The sequence below is a fragment of the Rattus rattus genome, chromosome 8, assembly GCF_011064425.1.
Source record: "Rattus rattus isolate New Zealand chromosome 8, Rrattus_CSIRO_v1, whole genome shotgun sequence".
Classification (NCBI taxonomy): Eukaryota; Metazoa; Chordata; class Mammalia; order Rodentia; family Muridae; genus Rattus; species Rattus rattus.
The window spans coordinates 105,846,470-105,867,419 of NC_046161.1; the positions used below are offsets into that span (position 1 = coordinate 105,846,470).

Consider the following 20,950-nt stretch of genomic DNA (forward strand, 5'->3'; position numbering starts at 1 on the left):
AGGAGTCTGGTCTCTCCTTCCGTTATGCGCATCCCAGGGGGTTCAGGCTTGCCAGCAAGCACCTATCCATCAAGCCAGCTCTTCAGCCCATGAAAAGATCTTTTTAAACAAGGTGCAGACAACCACAGACATACATAAGATCAAAGAGATTAATCCCTAACAGCCTGTAAGCTGAATATTGATGACCGCACAGATGAGATACATAATGAATTTTCCAGAGACAAAACAGTAGAGCATGAACCAGAACATACACCCCAGAAAAAAATGCATTTCCAAATGGCCTACACTTTTCTGGTGAGCCAAGGAAGACAAAGTAAAGAAAAGGAATCATTATCTGTTCTCACTGTGCTTGGTGCCGTAGTTAGTAATCTCGTCACGGGAGGCTGAGCAAGAGGATCATGGCCAAGAGTTGTGGGCCAACCAGAGGGCTGGAGGCAAGGAAGAAGGTAAGAGAATAAGTGAAAGGCTGCTGAGAACACGGAGGCAACAAAAGTGACTTTATCCTGAGACTCCCAACTGTGGGCGAAAGCTGAGAGAAATGTTTATTTTCTTGGCATTATTTGCAAATGTCCATCAATAAACCAACAAGAAAATGGAGGTGTTTGAACAAGCTGCAGAGGGACGGAGTATTACATATTGATGAAAGCCGAAAAACTGCCTAGGCAAAGTCTGTACGCTCCAGGACTCCACTTCCACAGCCCCGAGAGTAGGTGCACCCAACCACACTAAGAGGAAGCTACTGAGGTGGCAGTGGCTGAGGACACAGGAGCAGCTTCAGGAATGCTGCTGCCTCTCCTGGAGTGATCCTGGCCGAGGATGTAAATCCTCCTTCTCTTTAGTTAATTCAACATGGCATACAGTCATTTTCATTTCTGTGTCAGTCCTGGCACTTCATTAGTTTGCTTACTTGGTCTTTCCACTGAACTGCATGTCCAGCTGTCTCCTCACCTCAACAGGGTTAAGGCAAGCAAGGCAAACAGACAAACACCATGAGAAGCAGCGGCCAGATGAAAATGGTGGCTCAGTCGTCTCATGCTGTGTACACTAACAGCACTGCATGTGGGAAGCAGAGCGCAGGCCAGCTGCTTCAGTCACACCCTGCCCTACTCTTCCAGCTCTTTCTGAACCAGCAGCTCGACAATTCAGTTACAATGGTTGGCCAGTGAGCTGGAGGGGTCCTGTCTCTTCTCTGCCCTTAGTACACAGGTCACAGCTTGGTGGTGTAACTAAGGCCTGATGACCAGCACTTGACCAACTGAGTCATCTCCCTAGCCCCGATCTATGGACTTCAGAGCAAGTTTTGGCTAGTGGTAGTGTCCAACCAGTGAGCAACAATGCCAAGGCTGTAATAATTTTCTAAGAGTGAGCAGCAGCTCCAGATCCTGTGGTCGCCTGACCAGCAATACAATAGTACAGACAATGTTTTCATGTCCAGTCTCGGGGCCTCCTGGTCACCACTCAGAATGCCAGCACTGTAACTTAAGCAGGGTAACAATGTCAGTGTGGAAGCTGAAGTGGCCTAGTTGATATTATACCGGGTGCCATTTGCCACCAAATTTCTCTGGAAAGCTTCAAGGTCATGATGCTGAAATTCCACTGTGAAATTTAGGGTTAGTGATCATACACAAAATGAATTTAGATTCGAAACAAGCTTCTAAGCTCAGCAGCTGACACTCCGGGTGTGGTAAAACCACCACCTTGTCACTTCCCCACACCAGCACTGTGAGCTTCACAAACACCAGGCCTCAAACCAAACTTGTTCCCCAACCTGAAAAAGGCGTAGGCATGGCGGGAAAATGGCACGCAACACTGAGCTGTGCCGTCTCGGGAGCCCCGTGGAATGGGTACCATGACAGCCTGGCCTGCCTTTCTTTCCATTGCCGGACCCCAAAAAGTCAAAACGAGGTACGGTTTATTCTGAGTAAAAAGGTAATATTTAAAAACATGTTTTGAACAAACTTATTTTTCCACATATTTGGCTAAAACCTTTATAAAGTGAGTAGAGAGGGAAGAATGGGGTCAGAACTCTGCACTTCTTTCAAAAACAAGGTCTGCAAAAGACAAGGCTTAACACAAAATTTGAATTAACTTTATTTCCCTTATGGTCAATAACGTCTCTGCATTGAATTGTAAAGCAAAGTAAGATAAAATCCCCCAAATGACAAGGTATCAGAAATCCAGATTTAGTTACACTTTATTTGTGAAAATGTTCAGCTTTTTTTTTTTTTTCTTAATATTGGTCTGTAAAAGAACCATCATCTGGATCAAGAATGAATTCTATAAATCAAAGAATATTCTACACCTTGGAAAAGGAAGTCAGCAGTAACATTCTCACGGAGCGTTGTAAATTACGGTTTCTTCATAAAAGGTACATACTGTTCTGTACTTTCCCACCAAAGCAGTGCTGTGGTGTGTAAAAAGTTCTCCTGTGGCAGGAAACCTCTCTCTCACTTTACTAAACAACTGGATAAAGTTTTCAAGTCTGTATAAAGTTGCCTATAAGCTGGAAAATGAACAGGTTCAATCTCCATTTATATTTTAGTGCATCTTTTGACAATTGTCACATTTGTAATAAAAGTAAGAAAATGCCTATATAGCACTAAAGAGTGTTTCATCAAATGCTTAAGGTATCAAAACATGAAGCAGTGAACAGAAATCATCGTGATGAACAAAACTGGTATAAAATGAGGAAAATCCAGGCAAAGTTTACAAATCCTTTGTCACTGTGTAGTCACAGAAATGAACTCTGGATGCCTGTCCACTGTAAGGGCTTTCCCCCTTAATCATCTGCGTGGAAACACGGAGCCAACCTCAGTACTAAGGTAATAGCCATCCTGGCCAGCAACATCCTGTGTGTGCTCGCCATGATTCCCAAAGGATATAAATTTAGCCCTTGAATGAAGAATGCATGAAATCTGCTCTGTAAGTACCTGGTGAGGACACCTGCTAACTGCAGTGCGGATGCCTGAACACAAACATCTATCTATCAGCTAACTATGCAAGGCCCACCGTCAGCAGCAGCTGCTTACAGCGGCAGTGAGCGACAAAGTGGACATTTGATGAAACATTCTTCACACCGGAGAAACAGGAAAATAAATAGAGTTCACAGACGTAGACTCTCTGCTAACACGTCTCTCAGACCTGGGCTAGTTGGTTTACTGGTCAAGAAGCTCTTGTCACATCTGCATTTGAGTCTTACATATTGCTATTTGGGTAATTCAAATAAAATGCAGGTCTGGTAAAAGAAAAAAATTGACAGGTACGCATGTGCCAGGGACCAAATTAGAGGGTTCTTTGGTGCAATTAGTCCAAATTCTCAGATTTGAAGGGTAATATGTACCAATAATTAAAAAAAAAAAAAAACAACCTTCTGCCAGATGCTCACAGCAGGGCTCTGTCTTGCTTCACATTACAAATCGCAAACAGCTGTTCTCAATAAACCAATTTAATTTTAAATGAGGCATTGCCAGAAAATTTTGTACATTGACTTGGCCCAGCGATGTTCTGTACCCTTGGTGCTGTGAAGCAGGACATGAGCTGAAGGCAAAGACCGGTTCTCACAAGGACTGCTGCAAGTCAGGCCAGAACAGTGTATTTAAACAGTCTTCTTAGAGATTTTCTTGCCTTTCTTAAAAACTAGCTTATTTTTAACGTAGCCACGCTTCCTTTTAGTAGTCTGGAAAGAGAGAAGAATGCATGGTGTTAGTTCAGGTCTCACACACTGAAGTGCCTAGACACACAGCCAGCTTACTCTGTTACGGAGACGGTCACTCAAAGTTTGTCTTGCGGCACGACAGTGGCACTGCTGTCCCGAAAGAAAACAGCGATGAACAGAAGTATGGTAACTGCTCGAAAGGGTCACTACGGCATCCTTCACACCTCCCTCCTCAAGCTAGTGGGACGAATGACAGAGTCCAGGTCCCAGCTAAGGAATTAGAAAGGCCATGTTGCTATTGGCTAAGCATCCTAGGGAATTGGCTACATGAGAAATAATACATTATAGCCATTTTCAGAGCCCCACTTTTTCCATCTGCAAATGAGGATGATTATCTATCTACCTTCAAAACTTAAAAGGCAAAAATCACTTGGCCTATTCTGTCAAGTCCTTTTAGGAAGGAAACAGGTCAGGATGAAAACAAACATTCCTCTAGTTTCATAAATCTTGTCAAAATAGAACCATTCTTCACAGCTTGGTATCTAACTAATAATAGTTGTTTAGGTGGGTTCCTGTTTCTGTGTACGTGTGTGCACTTAGGCATATGTGCACACAGGTCAGATGCCAACCCCCAACTCTTCTCCACCTGGTTTCTGAGACAGTGACAGTCTGCTCACTAATTCAGCAAGGCTGGCTGGACAAGGAGGGATCTGCCTGCCCCACAGTGCTGGGCTAGCAGGTGTATGCTACCACAGCAGGTGGTGCTGGGGACCAACAATCATTTTACCACGAAGCTGTCTCCCCAGTCCTACTAACATGTAGATGCTTTCTGGTAGAAGACTGTACCAGATATGGTGGAAGAAACTATTACAAGAGCATCTGCTGAACCAACGGGATGCCAGATCTAAGAGCCGGGGAAAGCACTGTATGTACCCATGCAGGAACTAGGTTTTTACATTAAATATAACTCTTCAAGTAGGCTTCAAAATTCAGAGCAGAGACAACCAGCATGTTCCTCTTAGAAAAGGCGCTTGTTACCAAGGCTGCCCTCTTGGTGGAGAGAACCAACTCCTACCAATTGTCTTCTAATCTCTGCACCTCCAGTGCTATACCTATTTACTATCATACATATTGCCAGCATGGTAAACATGCATGTAATGCCAGCATTCAGGAGGTAGAGGCAGGAAAATGTCTAGTTTCAGATCAGCCTAGGCTACACAGCAAAACCACTTCATAAAAGTAAATGTAAGTATTCACTTCTAAGGAATAACAATATGACTCATGTTCTGAGGTAGTTGGCATGTACCTTCCCAGTTTAAGTGGACTGCTCTGTTATGGAAACACCTAACGCTACCTGGATCAGTTTATTAACCAGTACTCTGCACCCAAGCCACAGAGGCACCGGCTGCTGTCACTTCCGCCTGCGCCCCCTTTCACTGTCAGCTATCTCTACTAGGAAGGTTAGGACATCTACCCAACTTACAGGAGCAAAATGACCCCTGGGAGAGACTTCCTGATCCACTGTTTCTTAGGAAAGGACACCACGCTCTCCCTGCAATCCCTGCCTACAAACTCTGTCACAATAACTACGTTAAAATTAGGTAGCTTAAGAAAAATGATCTGGGTTTTTGCTTCAGAAGGGCTCATTCAACTGCAGATCATCTACTTAGCAAATAAAAGCTCCATTTAAGAGCATGGATCCCAGTGCGCTTTAAACCTGAGGACAAGGAACTACAGTTCTTTTAAGTTCTGAGTTTCATGCAGGTGGGACAGCAATGGCCGAAGATACAGTCTAGAGACACCCCACTGAGGAAGACTGGAACAAGAGTGCCCCTACCTAAACTTCCACTGGGCGTGCCAACAACCAGCAGGTTGGGAAGGCTGTGGCTTGAGGATACTCAGGCGCTCCTGACGAGGATTCCTGTAGCCCTGCATCTTCGTCATAGTCAGCCATGTTCTTTATGAGCAGTTATTAGCATTTTCCATACCGGCCCACTAACCCACTAAGCCTAAACAATATCCTCTTAGCAAGATGGCTTTACTGGGTACCCACCTTCTTTGACAAATACTTCTGTTTGGGGAAGATGTTGGTGACTCGAGGCTTGTGACCTAATGTCTCCCTGTTGTCGGGTGCTTTCACTTTATATATCCTGACAAGCCAGTGCTCTGATGTAAAGGCTTCCTCCAAATGCTTGAATTTAATGTCCTTATTTCCGATCTCAGCATTACGTGTTCGGTCAAAACCAGGGGGTGTGCGAAAATCTAGCTGCAAAAGAAACATTAGAACCTAACGTCAGCCTTGAGAAGACATTCAGTAAAACAACAACTGCTTCCCGAGGCATGAGACTAATAGGGCTTAAATTGTTCATAAAACTTAAGGAAAAAAAGTTCCTCCTCATGCGGAGAACCAGGACAATTATTTTCTAGAGTAACTATTATAACTAGGCATGTTTTTCCTAGCCTGAGTTTGGATCCCAGGCAAGTGGTCTTTAAAAGGGGCAAAAAATAAATAAATAAATAAATAAAAATTTACATCTAGATACTGTGGGCGTGGTGTTTGCCTCTAAGGCCACCTACAGCGATCCTAGGTGAACAAAGAAGCAGGTACCCATTGTGCCTATCTGCCCTAGAGCAGCACAGGAAGCAGGGATGCACAAACCCTCCAGGGTCATGCCCGCTGCACAACTGTTTTACAAACGGGAAAACCTGTTTCATACTTTGAATTTCAGACAGATCCTTTCAGGTTGGGGTAACATCATTCCTGGTAGAAAAGTAAACAAATAATTCCTTTCATTTATAAGGTACCAGGCTGACTAGCAAGTGTCGTAGAGTTCCCTTTACTGACAACTTGTTACAGGCTATAAAAGATTAGCATAGGAGACACTTGTCTCCCTGCAGCCTCCAGGCCCTCTTTAGGTTGGCATAGATTCCTGCAACAAAAGACACAGTAACAACAGCAAAACAAGTTTATCAATCCGTGTAACACAGGACAGGGGGATCAATGAGAAGTGACTCAGGAGTAATGGCTTAGAACTGCATCTCACAGAACATGCTCAACCAACAACAGTAGGCAGTGGAGAGACAAGGGAAAGGCTGAGGGCTCTGCACAGGGGGCGTGAGGGCAGCAAGCATGCTCGTGGGGAACAGCTGAGGGAGTGTGGACGGTCTGCTCGCAGACTGCTTCAGTGCACTCACTCTTCAGTAAGAGAGAATTTAATTTGTGCCTTTAAGCAGGACTGAGGCCAGATGAAGGTCCCTGTGTTTGCTATGTAATTGCTTTTAATGCAAAGCTAATTTTTAATGTCAGAATAACATGTTTCCACTAAAGTAAAGTAACCAGTTTACCCCTCCCCCTATTATTTACAGATAAGAAAAAGTCACTGGTCTAATTTTTTTTTTAACATTCACAAAAACATTCAGAAGTTAAGCTAGACATGGTGGCACAGGCCTATAACCACAGATGATCTAAATACAGTGGGAACGGAACTTTGCATATCTCTCTCCACAGTTCAAGTCGCAGGCCCCTCCCCATTCGAATAAAGATTACAGAAGAACTTATTGAACCGACCTGCATTTCTCCAAATCTGTAGTATGACATTTTATACATAAGGCAATTTAACAGAGTAGGAGACCCGGCTCTGTCCACTCGGAATTCTCCCTGCTGGGTGAAGTAGTCGCCTTCCTGCAGAGAAATCACACGCTCAGGGTCAGTCCAGCCCCGCACACCCAAAGCTTCGGGCTCTAGCTCGGAGATAGCATCAGGAAATTATACTTTTTAACCCCCCAGCCCCCAAATTAATCCTGTCAGATTTACAACCTCAAAATTAAAAAGAGCAAGACCAACTCCACATTAGCTAGAGCGAGTCCCCCACAACTGCCCTCCCACCCTTTCTTGAAGTTTGCCTTCAATTTTTCCTATAAACTCCAAAATCCTCTTTTAGTTGGGGAGGGGAAGGTTCAGTAAACTAAAAAGAATATATGGCACTATTTTTATATTAATTTTTATTGGGTTATTTTATAAATTAGCTTTTCTATGAGGCATATATTGCTACTACTTTAAAAAATGGAAGTTCAGGTAGTAAAGACACAATTCCTGACACAACACTTCCTTTCACAGGACTATATTCTATAGATACTTGTATATGACTCAAATAATGGACGCACAAAATGATTTACTATGCCAGAGACAAAAATGCTCATCACACAGAATATGCACACACAATGGACACTGTAAGGAGATGGTGGTGAGTGGGGATGAGGACCACAGTGTAACAGACTCCTCGCTATGGAAGCACCAGTGCATACACATACTTAAATTAGAACCACATACAAAACAGCACTAGCAATGACCAGGGACCTCTTAACTGAGGACTCACACCCTTTCTTAAGATGACAGCACTCAGGTCTGTTCTCAGCAGGAAGTACATGACGCACAGGAAGGAGTGTATGTGCGCTCCTCTTGTGAGGGATAAACTAACTTTTTCCATACTTTGTAATCTATTCACATAGTTTAAGAATAACACATATAAAACAACATAGAAATATGTACTTCAATGTTTGGATCACGTTATGACTTTTAATGGTGCCAAGTAATCGACAAACTGAAATCATGTTTTAGGAGAATGAAGTATCAGTTAATCTAATGAAAGGATGGAATGTTTGTTCCTCCCAGCTCGGGGGGTGGGGGGAGAGAGGAGAAAGACAGCACTCTCTCCTGAGCAGGATATCTGGGACTGTGCTTCACCTTTGTCTGTTTCTCTCTCCTCTCAACTTTTGTGCCTTCCTCACATGAGCACAATTCTATCGACTTGTCCTCAGATGATGGGAAACATGAAATCTAATAGAAAAGTAGTCTTCTATAAGGACAATAAGAGACATGGGTATACCCAAAAAGGGCTGGAGAGGAGGTGACAAGGGTGTGGAAGGAGAAACACTCCAAGACACAATTCTAAAAACCCATGTCAGATGACCAACGAAAGAAGGTACAGGCAAGTTTCAGGGACAGGACAGCCTGTAGTGGTACAAAGTCGGGCAAGAGACCAGCAAGGGGGGCTGAGCTTGCACTTGAGGCAAGAGTTTAGACTTTGCTTTACCAAGAAACAGACCATAGTAAGGCTAGGCTTTCACTATATTACCACAGATATTCGAACACCTCCACGCATGTCATTGCCTACATTCAATAGTCATAAGCTTAAGTCTTGCCTTGGGCACCACACTAATTCTAGATCCTAGAAAAAGACCCAGTGCTCAAAGCATTTATGTTGACTGGCATAAAGTAACTTGCCTGGAGCACCTAGCTGACAGTTTGATTTCAAGGCTCATCTCCATTATTTGTTGAAGGCTTTCAAAGCACAAAGTGGCATGATCAATGAATGTCATATACATGGAAGACGACACAGGACCAAGGCAAAGACAGTAATTTCTAGATTGTTGGTCTCTTTCATATTTGTAAGCATTAAGGTTAGTAGTGGAGCAGAATGGAAATGCAAAAGAAGGGCAGAAGCAAGAGACTAGGCGAAGAAAATGCCAGGCGAGATGGACGCACAATCACTAGGGTTTGTTCTGAGACAGGCATTCTATTAGGCAACACTTTCACTTTAGAACATCAGGATGTACAAACACCAATCTGGACCGCACTCCCTCCTATACACATACTCTCACAGATATGCTGCTATCAATCTGGTACAGGGCACGAGAGACTACCAAATCCAGGAATTGTAGTTAGTATTTTAATGAATGGAGAAACTAAGGCAGTAGACCAGGGCAGGCTGAGAAAAACAGTGCAGCCCCTGGGTGTGCTAAGGCGCACCTTTAACCCCATCCTTAGGGGCCAAGGCAGGAGAGCTTTGAGTTCCAGGAAGGAAAAAACACATAAATCAGCGAATGGGAGAACAACATGGGCCCTGTGAACTGTTGGCCCTTACCCGAATGTCTTTTGGGTGCTCCCCTTCAGCTATCCTGACCATCCAGAGGAACTTGTTGATATCATCACCAGAATAGCCAATAACTCCTCCAAAAATGACCAACACATAATCAACATCAAGAGACCTCATGATTTTATAGGCGGCTGTTTCATTAGAAGACATAGCTTTTCCTACCTGTGGGATAAAATTTAAATATACATTTTTTGTACTGTAAGATGAAATTAAGTTTGATATACATTAATTTTGGGTAGAAATGATTTTTCTGTGAATGTAATAAACTTAGAGGAATTCACTAACATCTTAACTACAATAACCATTTTATGGAAGAATTGTCAAAATTTGAATATATGTTTTAATAATTAAGCTCTAGGGCATTAATATTTTAAATGAAAGCAGGCAAGCTTTTAAAGAGAGGTTTTCTCCAAACCTCAGGCTGAGCCTGGCCCGTGATTTCCACAGCAGAGTCTTCTGAGCCCAGCAGACACAATAATTAGCTACCACACTCGTGAAACTGCTGAGTCCATTTATTAAGGCCCATTTATCTACTCAGACCTAAAGTACAGAAGGGACTCATTTATGCAGATTCACTATTTAATAAAGGAAAGGGAATATATAATTTGCACATCTGTCTATCTTGCACAATGTAAAATCCTTGTTTTCATATTTCCAAGACTTTTCTTAAATTTGCAATGTAAAAACTATCAAGCATTTTAAGTTTCAGATTTTGCCTAGGTCTCAGTAGGCTAAATATATCAAAAGCTACCAAAAATTAGCCTGCGATTTTGCATATATAATACCACTCCTAAAACAAGAATACACAGGCAGACAAGAATCCTAACTGGATCTTTTGTTTGATTCTAGGTGAACTCTGATTTGCTAATTGGCATGAACCATTTTATTCTTTAAAAACAAACAACAAAGCCGAGAGCTCACCAGTGCAATGTGGCTGTTGTTCCATGTGTTATTGTCCACCAGAGTAGTCCTGTTGGCCATCCCAGCAATCTGATAGCCATAGTCCCACCAGGACATGACCCGGGCGTGTTCATCCGTGTTTTGTCTCAGCCAAAAGTATGCTTCTCTAAAATCATCTAAGATATTTCTGGTTCTGAAAACAAAAACAAAACAATTCACAGTTTTATTTTAAATGAGGTCTTTAAGTGTGAAGGAGAGGTCTTAACATTTTGAGGTGTTTAAATTGGTGAAATTTTTCATTTTAAAGATGGTAGTCAAAAGCCCCTACTTACAAGGGGGAAAAAAAGAGGAGGAGCTTTTTCTACCCTACTGTTTCCCAAACTAAGGTGCCGCCCCCCACCCCCCCAAAAAAAAACAAACCAAAACTCTTGTCTTGTAAACATCAGATCCTAATAAACCAACTCTGGGACACAGTCTGTGCTCTGTTGAGATGGTGCTAGCTGGGCCCTGCCCTCAGGCCTCTCAGGTAAGGCTTAGGGTAAGCTCTACAGTTCATTTTTTTTTTTTTTTTTTATTCATTTATTATATAAGTACACTGTAGCTGTCTTCAGATACACCAGAAGAGGGCATCGGATCTCTTTACAGATGGTTGTGAGCCACCATGTGGTTGCTGGGAATTGAACTCAGGACCTCTGGAAGAGCAGTCGGTGCTCTTAACCACTGAGCCATCTCTCAGCCCCCTACAGTTCATTTCTACCAAGTCTCACAGTAGTGATGAGCAGTGTTCACTAAGTATACACAACTACACATGGACAAGAGCACAAGCTACAGCTCCTACCGCCCCACCCTACAGGATGGGGAAGGCCACACAAGAGACAAAGTGAGTAAACTTAGGGGGTGGGGTTGCCCTAGCATCTCTACTACAACTTCAAAAGGAGAATCAAAATCAGAGCTTCACGAGTGACATTCCTTTTGAGGTTAGGGGATATTATAAAGCCCTCTCACAGCCAAGGTGCCCCCTTACCCATCATGATTGTAGGAGGCGAGGACCACACTGGGGCTGGAGTAGGCGTTGCTGGTGACCCAGGTGCAGTGCACAGCGAACATCATGAGGAGCATAAGCATGAGCATGGTCACGATGCTCTTGATGTTGGGACCCAAGCCCTCCTCCGGCTTCTCCTGCTCCGTCACATGCTTTCTCACTTTCCCTGCCTGCAGATGCACAGTGACAGTCAGAAGCCCTTGCCACTGTACTTGGTTCATTAATACAGTCAAGGGGGAAAGTGAGGAGAATATTAAATAATTCCATGGGTCAGAGAGAATGTAGTCAGATATTCTACGGGTGAGGCGAAGATTTGCTCTTGCTTTATAACTCAAAGTGAACTTTAAAGTCAATGTGAATTAGAAAATACACTTAACTCCAGGACCTGATCTCAGAGTAAACTATCTCTGATAGAAGGCAGCTTTTAATTAAATATAAAAGTGTTAACCATGGGGCTCCATTCTGGCAACATAAAATCCAGTATGTATATACCTAAACTTAATTCTATTCTTGAAATGGCTATGCCCACCTAAAATACAAAATAGGAAATTACTTTAAGAGAAACTACAGAATTAGCCAAACATCCATCCATCACCCCCCACACACACACACCCCTACCTACCTACCTCTGTTGGAAACAAAATAGCCATAAACGCTAAGTTATAAGGATGATTAAAGAAAAAAAAAAACAAATAAAATATAACAGGTATGTGCTTAACACAAATCTTTATGAATTACGTTGATTTCAGAGTAAGGAAAGAAAGAATTCCAGCCAATTTTTACATGGCAACATTCCACTGCTGGTTAGAAGTGATAAGCTAAGTCCATACTAAAATAGCAAGTCTAACAGGTTATTTAAGACAAGTGCACTAATTCCTAAGTCTTTCCCACACTTGTACCCAACAGTCTTTGTCCTATTGTTATGCAGGTTAAAAGTGAATTCGCAAATAGATGTTAACAAACAGGTGTTTAACCAAATACCATTTTGAACACCAAGTTACTATTTAATACACAGAGCCAGTAGATCCACACAAGGTCATACCAAACACAGACTAAGGACAAGTGCAAGCAATGGTGCACATGGGTAAACCTGATGAGCTGTGCTCTCGGAAGTGGAAACGGGCTAACATACCTAAGTGCTTAGGTAACAACAATCCCTTCTCTGATTCCATTCTGTTTACTGTGAGCTCAAAGGCGGACTAGGATTTCAATTTTGAAGCAAGCAATGGAGAGAAACTACAGAAGGCACAGTTTAGTATATTCATTTCAGCACACATCTGGAGACTCCTCTGGAGCAGGGCAGACGGGGACAGCACAGCCCTCACCTTGTCATACAAGTTTCCTGGGCTTCTTCTGTCATCCTCGTCACTGCTGTCCTCCACAGGTGGGTTTTCCCTTTTCATGTCATCCCCCAAATAGTGCTCAAAAACACTGGAGAAGGCAATTGCAGACAGCATGCAGACGACTGGGGTCAGAGTCAGCATCAGCCGTACCATTACTCCAGCAAAGTAGACAGCACTGATCGCATACAGAGCAACTGCAAAGACAGGTTTTCTCTTTCAACACCGAGGGGAGAATGCTCCCAGGAGACTACATGTTCATTACCACAGTGCAGAACACATCTGAAAGTAGGCGTCTGTGAGCTCACAAAATAACTGTTTCTCAATTGCTAATACTGACCAAATAGTTGTTTAAAAAATAAGTACTGTTGACTAAATAAATAAAAACTAAACAGTTTAGAGAAATGTACTATCATTCAAATGTAATTATTACAGATATGAAAAATTAAGTGTAATTTGCTTTTGTCCAGAGCACCATACATCACAATATCCGTAGCTGACAGGTGACAATGGAATGTGACTTTATCATTAGGCACTCAAGTTTATAGAACCAAAACAGCCTCAGAGAGCCAGCACCACACCTGCTGTAAACCCTTCTTTAAAGCAAGCACGGATAAGAACACAATAGATGGACATCTGTCAAGCAGTACTTGAAAGGACAATCAGGCTCGACCAGCCAGCGCTCTACAGAAAGTACTGACAGCCTCAGGCCAAAGGCTTCAGAAAAGCCAATGAAGTATTTGACTCCTATATCATCTGAAGCTACTGAAAATATTCAAGTAGGCCATGGGTTTAAAAAGTAGTAATTAAAATACACATACACTGAAAATTCAACTCATTTTTGTCTAAGCACTTTTGTAAAACATGAAAAATGAATGTTCTTGAACAGAACATATATAAGAAAAACAAAACATTAAAGTGGAGTAATCTCAATGAAAAATTTGTTCTGAATCAAAGAGTTCATTAAAAAACCTTACCAAATACTCTTTCATCGTTGATATTTTTGATGCAGAACCATAGGCCTGCTGGGAAGGTACACACAAGAATATGTAGATCAAAGAAGAAAGACACCCATGTCGTAGGCTGATGTTCAGACACTGATGCAATAATTGGAATGTGTATTTTTGCATACCTAATATTAAAAAAGTTCGTCATTATTACAGTTAAAGGACAAGACTGGAGTTCCCTCCTTTAGATGAACAATCTCTCCTGTATTACTGACATCACTCTCTTTCAACTTTTCTTGTTCAAACTTGCATTTTAACTGCCGTAGTTAGTGACCCAGTTGTTTGGTATACATTATTCAAACTAAAGCTAATATGTCTCCTTAAAGTGGAGCTGTCTAGGGCTCATAGAACTGCTGGCTCTGGTGTCTAATCTCTGTTCGGATAGGTAGGTGTCTGGAGTCAGCTCTGTCGCCTACTCTCTATCAACAAGTTTCTCCAACTCCTCTTGGTGGCACTACCTCCTGTGCTCCAATGCCTTTCCAGACAAGGGGCTGGCCCCTGGCATGAGGATAGAAGCCACTTTGCACTCTGGGATTCCAAAGAGGTCAAAATTACTTTAAAAGCCTAAGTACAACTGATACACATCAACTTTGGAACTTGGCTTGGTCAGCAAATGTTTTAGCCATGAAACCAGTTTACTCTGTGTGACTTCACTTGCACGGGAGCCTTTGGTGTCCTATTGGAAGGACACCTGATCAATAGTGATGCCATCGCAGCACTAGGCCGTCACTCCAAAGACATGAGGTGTCACTGAAATAGTTGGTCTAACTCAAACCCAACTTTTGAGTTCCTTTTATGTAGCACTCTTAAAAAATGTACCGCAGACCCTTAGTATATTTCAGATTTTCAAAGCAGAAGCTTAAATTAAGTGGTTATACAAAGAGTTCTTCATACCCACTTCATAAAAATTTATAATACAGTGCCTTATCCGTAACAAAACTTAAAACGTAAATTTTACATTCATCTCTTTTTTAAAAAGTCTCCAACTTTAAATTATACAGAAGCTTCTGCTCTGACAAAATCATAAGGAGTTGGCTATGTAGAACAGGAACATAGAACTTACGTCTCAAAACAACAGGCATTCTCTTCAAACAGCTCAGCTTGGGTATCTACTATTGCCTAAGTAATGACTGAAATGCTCAGGATACAAGAACACAGCAAAAGCTATTAGAATAGGAGGCCAAAAGAGCATATTTGAACTTACCCAGTATCCCATAATGAATAAAACCTGCCACTCCATGGTGCAATGTAACCTTGAAGGGAAAACACAGAGGTAATTATCTGTCTTTTTATTATTTTGTATGTAAATTCTCTCTCTTTGGGTGTAGGGATGTTGAGATAAGGTCTCCTTGATATTCAGCCCCATCTGCCCATGGTTTCCCTCAAACTTCCAACAAAACAATCCTCCTACCTCAACCCCTCAAATGCTGCTACCGGGCTTAGCCCGGGACTGGAGAGATGAGTCAGTGGTAAAGAGCAGGGACTATTCTTCCAGAGGACCTAGGTCTGAATTCCAGCGCTTACATGGTAGTTCACCACTGTCTGTAACTCTAGTTCTAGGGGATCTGACATCCTATTCTGGAGTCTGTGAGCACTGAGCGCACACACACACACACACACACACACACACACACACACACACACACACACACACACACACAGGCAAAACCACCACACACAAAAATATAAAAAAGTAATATTAGCATTGATGTGTATTGGGTACATGCCACAATAATAACTATTGTTGTTATTAGTATGTGCGTGCATGTGTACGTGCGTACTTATGTTTGTTTTGTAAGCCAATGAACATGTGTAGAGGTCAGGGGACAATTCTGTAGTGCTGATTTTCCTCTTCCACTTTCAGGGAGCACGTTCAGGTCACTAGCCTTGTCAGCAGATACCTTTCTTTACCAGCTGAGCCATTGCACCAACCCAGTTTTGTCCTTTGTTACTATTATTTATGAATAATTTAAACCACTATATTTTCAAACACTCAGGTCTTTGACTCCAGTCATACCTTCCTTCACCCTGTGCTGGGCCTGTACATCAGCTGGGCTTATGGAATACCTCAGGGAAAACTGGACCGTTGTTTAAGACTTCTGAGCTCAGGCTCAGGGAGTAATTTAGATCCAAAGCATGTGGAGTGCTGTGGCCGACAGTCTCCGAGGAAGAGGGAGAGTGCACATGAGAGGGTGAGGAAACACTAGCTTAGCACAGATGCTGAGTTTCCAATAGTTTTGGTTCTTTAATAAGCAAGAGAAGGACATTTGTGGATTTACAAGAGCCTGAAAAGCAATAATATTAAGATAAACTAGTTTTTTTCTAAAGTCAGGAATGACAGTTCATGTCTTTTTAATTGTAATTTGCAATGTGTTAATGGAGTTTAGAACGTTTGATAATTATTTGTCACTGTACAGAATTTGATATTAGGATAAACGGAGTGTGTGAGAAGAACCTGTGAAAGCCTGCTCTTGACAGTAATCGAGAGCCACGACCTCCATGTTACAGGTGACGGCACCTACCTGTGTATGTCAGATAGATGACACTAAGGAACACAGCGCCTGCAGCTAGTGAGACACCCAAAAAGAAAAGGGTCTGGAACTCCTGCTTTGTCAACCGGTCTCTCAGATACTGCAGAAACGCATAAGCCTGCAGCAGCGCAAAGACACCTGGTCAAAGAGAAGGCTTGTGTGAGTACCATCACAGTGGTCCCCAATGCCCTTTCAATACTTTCACTTGCAAAGGCATAGAACCCCGTGTCCTCCACCCCAGGGTTAGTCACCTCACCTACCCGTACTCCCATGTCAGCTGACAGCTAATCTACGATTAATGACCTGAGAAATCCTACTGCACATTTCCCCCCAATGCTCAGAGTCCTTATACATGCACCAGACTAAGAACGCAGCCGACTGCACAGTGACGCCGAGGACTTAAAGCCTAAGTTGTTTCTGTGCTGGCTCGTTTTTTGTTAACTTGACAGAAGCTAGAGTTATCTGAGAAGGGGAAGCACAATTGAGAATGACTATCAGATTGGCTGATGGACAAGAGTGGGAGTATCTCCTTGATTAATGACTGACTGATATGGGAGGGACAAGCTCACTGTGGACGGTGCCAATCTTGGACTGTCTAAGAAAGCAGGGTGAGCAAGCCAATGAGCAGCGCCTCCATGGCCTCGGCTTCATGATCCTGCCTTGAGTTCCTATCCTGACTTCCCTCGGTGATGGACTGTGATCAGGACACTTACACCAAATGAATCCTTTCCTCCTCAAGTAGGTTTAATCAGTGTTTTAATACAGCAATAGAAAGCTAGGTACACCAGCTATTATTATTATTATTATTATTATTATTATTATTATTATTATTATTATTGAAATCTCTTATAAATTATGACATAATAAAGAGCCTAAACTTCATTTTAGTGTCAGTATAGAAGGAAAAATTATTAACACTGGTTTCCATACCTGCAGCTGCCATGTGCTCGCTTGTTCTGATTGGCTGGAATCCCACAAAAGGTATCTGCATGGATAATATTAAACCCACAATGTAGAAAGTGCTATATGCTATAAAAACAAAACAGGAAACAAGGGTAATTTACTACTGCCATTAAATACTCAACACATAAATATATTTATAAATCATTTTAGAAAAGTTTTAACAGAACTTAAACAATATTATCTTGAAGTGACTGATTTGTGAATGTTAGTCGCTTTATAGATCATAAATATTTTATCCATTTTTTAAAAAGTATAGTTTGTAGACCTCACTTATAGTTTCAGAGACTTGTGCTACCTTCCTTTCTAGGAAATGGAATCAAATTTTAAAAAATTCATCATTAATAATCATTCTGCAATTGCACTTGCATGAAGTAACTACCATTGCTGTGGTTATTAATCCAAAATACTCATGGCCTCACAAACGCCTAGCACCAATCGTGTGCCCGCTGACCTCAAAAGCTCTAAGCGTTTTGTGTCCTCTTCCCAGTTTCCTAAGACTTCTTGAGTAGAAGTTGAAGAGTTTAAAAAGGAAAAGAGCCCAGCCACGGAAGTCAGTCTAACAGAAAGACCGTTTGCCCTCCACAGTACCCTCCTCAGCTCACACGGATTCAAATGCACAGAGCTGCTACCGTGCAGCGGCAATCTGTGTCAGAGACTGGTTCCCACTCACGTGGCTACAGATCAAGATTAGGCAAACTGACTAGAGAGAAAGTTTAAGAACCACTGAAAGTAAAATTTTATCAGAAGATAAAAAGTGTATTTAAATAAGCTGATATGAAAATAGTATTCTATTCATAAACTTTATTTACATTACTTTCATAAATGTACTTGATGTTCAATTTTGGGTAAATAAGCCATTACGAAAAGGGAAGTCTAGGACACATTTGAAATGGATATTACTCCATGCCCTTTGCCTGCTGTACTCTGTGCAACACAGGATAGAGCACATGCCTTTCTCCTCGCCTTTACAGTTTATACTTATCTGCTTTTAAAAGAGGTCCATTTTTAGAAGGTAAATTGTGAACCACTAGTTCAAATGCTACACTACTTCCAAGCTGTGTGCTAAGTTATGACTACTGTGTTGGGAGGATAAGCTCATGAATCTAAGAGAAAGGGCCAGGGCCTGGGGAGAGTTTGCAAAGACTCAGAAGTAATGAAGGCCACAGCTCTGCCATCCACCCAGAGTGAACTCTGCAGACACTCATGCTGCAGGCATGGGCCTATGTGAAACACTCAAGTGAAACTCAAGTTACCACAATTTCTAATGTGCTTATGTGGTCAAGAGGCCTTCTAGCAAGTTTCTTTTACTAATTAGTCTGTGCTGAAGCTCTGATACAGTCAGAAGTAGAATAAAGAAGGAAAGAGGAGAGAGGGAAGGGTGGGAGGGAGGTGAGCACACAAGGCTACCATGTGATTCCCAAGTATACAAAATCAAACACTTTGTTCCATTAACACAGAGTGAGAGCTGGGTGAGGCCCGTGACCTCCTGCCCACATCAGGGCCACAGACGCAAGATGATCACTACGTATCTTACAATGTGGAACTGAGAGCTCAAACCCTGAACATGAACAGACACCACTAGGAAAGACTGGAGAGTGCTAAGCTTTCCTCAGTGAAGCCTGCCCATAGCAAACACTGCAATTACCTCAGGCTGGGGCTACCCTTAGAAATACAAACATGGAATTCAGCAAAACTGACAGGATTAGGTCTGAATATAAGACAATACAAACTGAATTTAAAAAACAATAAATTATTCCCCTTTTTAAAAATCCAAGGAGAAAATAAGGGAGTAAAACTACCTTACAATGAACAGTATATGATCGCCCCAAAGAAAAACTCATCTTCCCGAACCCGCAAAGCAAACTCCACCTCCTTCACACTGCTGCTTCCCAGTTATTTTTCCCAGAGCAAAGGAAGACTACACTTTCACGCCAACTTCAGACATTCATTCTCATCAGGAAGGAGACGGAAACACCAGGCAGGGAGTGGCTCAGTAGTAAAGCACTTGCCTAGCATTCCCAAGGCTCTAGGGAATGAAACCATGAAACACCCAAAAGCAACCAATCACAAGACCCCAGTCTCTATGGAAACAAAAGCACAGGAGTCCACGTTAAAGGAAGAGTGTCAAAATGAATTCGGGGAAAGGGTAAGTTCTCACTGCTTGGCTAATGCAGACAAAGTATCAGGACGCTCAGCTGGGGCCTCCGCACGCACCTGAGTCTGCTAGGACGCTGCAGTGACCCAAGATCTGCTCTAAGAGCCGAACCTGCACCAGCCTGAGCTTCAGTAGTTTTGGATCACTGGTTCTGTGACGTGTTCACACAGGAGAGCCCTTCAACACACAGGAAACCACTTGTACCAAACAAGCTCCGTACAGTGCTAAACATCACAAGTTTATCTCATGTAAGATACCGTGCTTCCTAAATGTATAAACTAGCATGCATGAGTCAATATTTTAAATCTCACAAATTTACATTTTAAAACATAGAAAGTAGAAAATTAGATTCACTTGAATAGAAAGACATGAAGAAATAAATTTAAGAAACACAACCTTTATCCACTGTAAAAATAAAGTATTTTTTCTCCAGACCATATGACAGCACCCAATAGTGTGCTTTCAAAAAGACCTTTTATCTATGACAACTGGGACATTTTAGAAACAGAAAGTCCTGTTAAGATCAATCCAAGCTGGTGTGTAAAGTCTACGGGATACTAAGAGCACACCATATCCAGCTAACACTTGTAATAGCAGTAGGGAGGCTTACGCAAGCAGGCGCTCAACAGTAGTACAAAAGGCACCCCGTTCTTATAGGACTTCAGCAACAAACCCACAGCACCCATTCTTCCTGAATCTCCACTAGGAGCTGTCACCAAACCACTGCCCCACCTAGGCCAAGTTTCTACGCACGTACACTAACCTATTTCTTAAACTCTTTACCCTATTCCACCAAAGAAGTGAGCTCTAAAAGAAAGAGCACAACCCAAGGAAACCGTAAATCACTCATTACATCATAAAATGCTACCACACTGCCATCCTGTGGAAGCATAGTTCCTGGCATTTACTTATTGCTGAAGACCATGCTCCTGCTTAGAAAAATGCCTCTAAAACAACTGGACTTGTTCACACGTACAATTTGTTTTACCCAAAGAAAACTCTAACTAGAGACAGAAATCTATAGAAATCCTAATCTTGTTTCCCTCAAAACACTTGAGTTCCAGTGAATCTGTGGCTGGTGCCATGCTGGGCTCCAGCTGCGCTGAGACCTCAGGCTGACAGAGTGCTTGCTGCTCTCGCTTCAGTACCTCACAGATAAGGCAGCACAACACTCTAGGCCATCTTTTATTCAGTAGTGACAGTGCATGTGTGTGGAGGTCAGAGAACAACCTAGAGGTATTCACTTTCCTCCTTGAGACAGGGTCTCTCTTGGCTGTTGCATCCCCTAGTGATTGAATTAGGGAGCTGCCATATCTGCTCCAAATGGGTTCCAGTCAGGGCCTCACATGGTGCCTTTTGCCTTTTCCTCAGCCCACATCTCTGGAGTTTTAAGTTACAACTACTCTTCCTTCTGCAAACTT

At 42.3% G+C, this 20,950-nt stretch overlaps 1 protein-coding gene across 1 annotated transcript in view; it reads right to left on the reverse strand.

Moving 5' to 3' along the window:
• Positions 1-2,067: 2,067 nt before the first annotated feature.
• Stt3b (STT3 oligosaccharyltransferase complex catalytic subunit B) overlaps positions 2,068-20,950 on the reverse strand; it is a 67,123-nt gene continuing 48,240 nt past the window's right edge. Inside the window, exons 6-16 of the mRNA XM_032911029.1 lie at positions 17,342-17,440; positions 16,403-16,549; positions 15,085-15,133; positions 13,851-14,005; positions 12,859-13,070; positions 11,516-11,703; positions 10,513-10,684; positions 9,580-9,753; positions 7,224-7,337; positions 5,709-5,921; positions 2,068-3,676 (exon numbers count right to left, since the gene is read on the reverse strand). Of these exons, the coding sequence (XP_032766920.1) occupies positions 3,596-3,676; positions 5,709-5,921; positions 7,224-7,337; positions 9,580-9,753; positions 10,513-10,684; positions 11,516-11,703; positions 12,859-13,070; positions 13,851-14,005; positions 15,085-15,133; positions 16,403-16,549; positions 17,342-17,440 (1,604 nt within the window). The 3' untranslated portion in view covers positions 2,068-3,595. The remainder of the gene's footprint in view (positions 3,677-5,708; positions 5,922-7,223; positions 7,338-9,579; positions 9,754-10,512; positions 10,685-11,515; positions 11,704-12,858; positions 13,071-13,850; positions 14,006-15,084; positions 15,134-16,402; positions 16,550-17,341; positions 17,441-20,950) is intronic.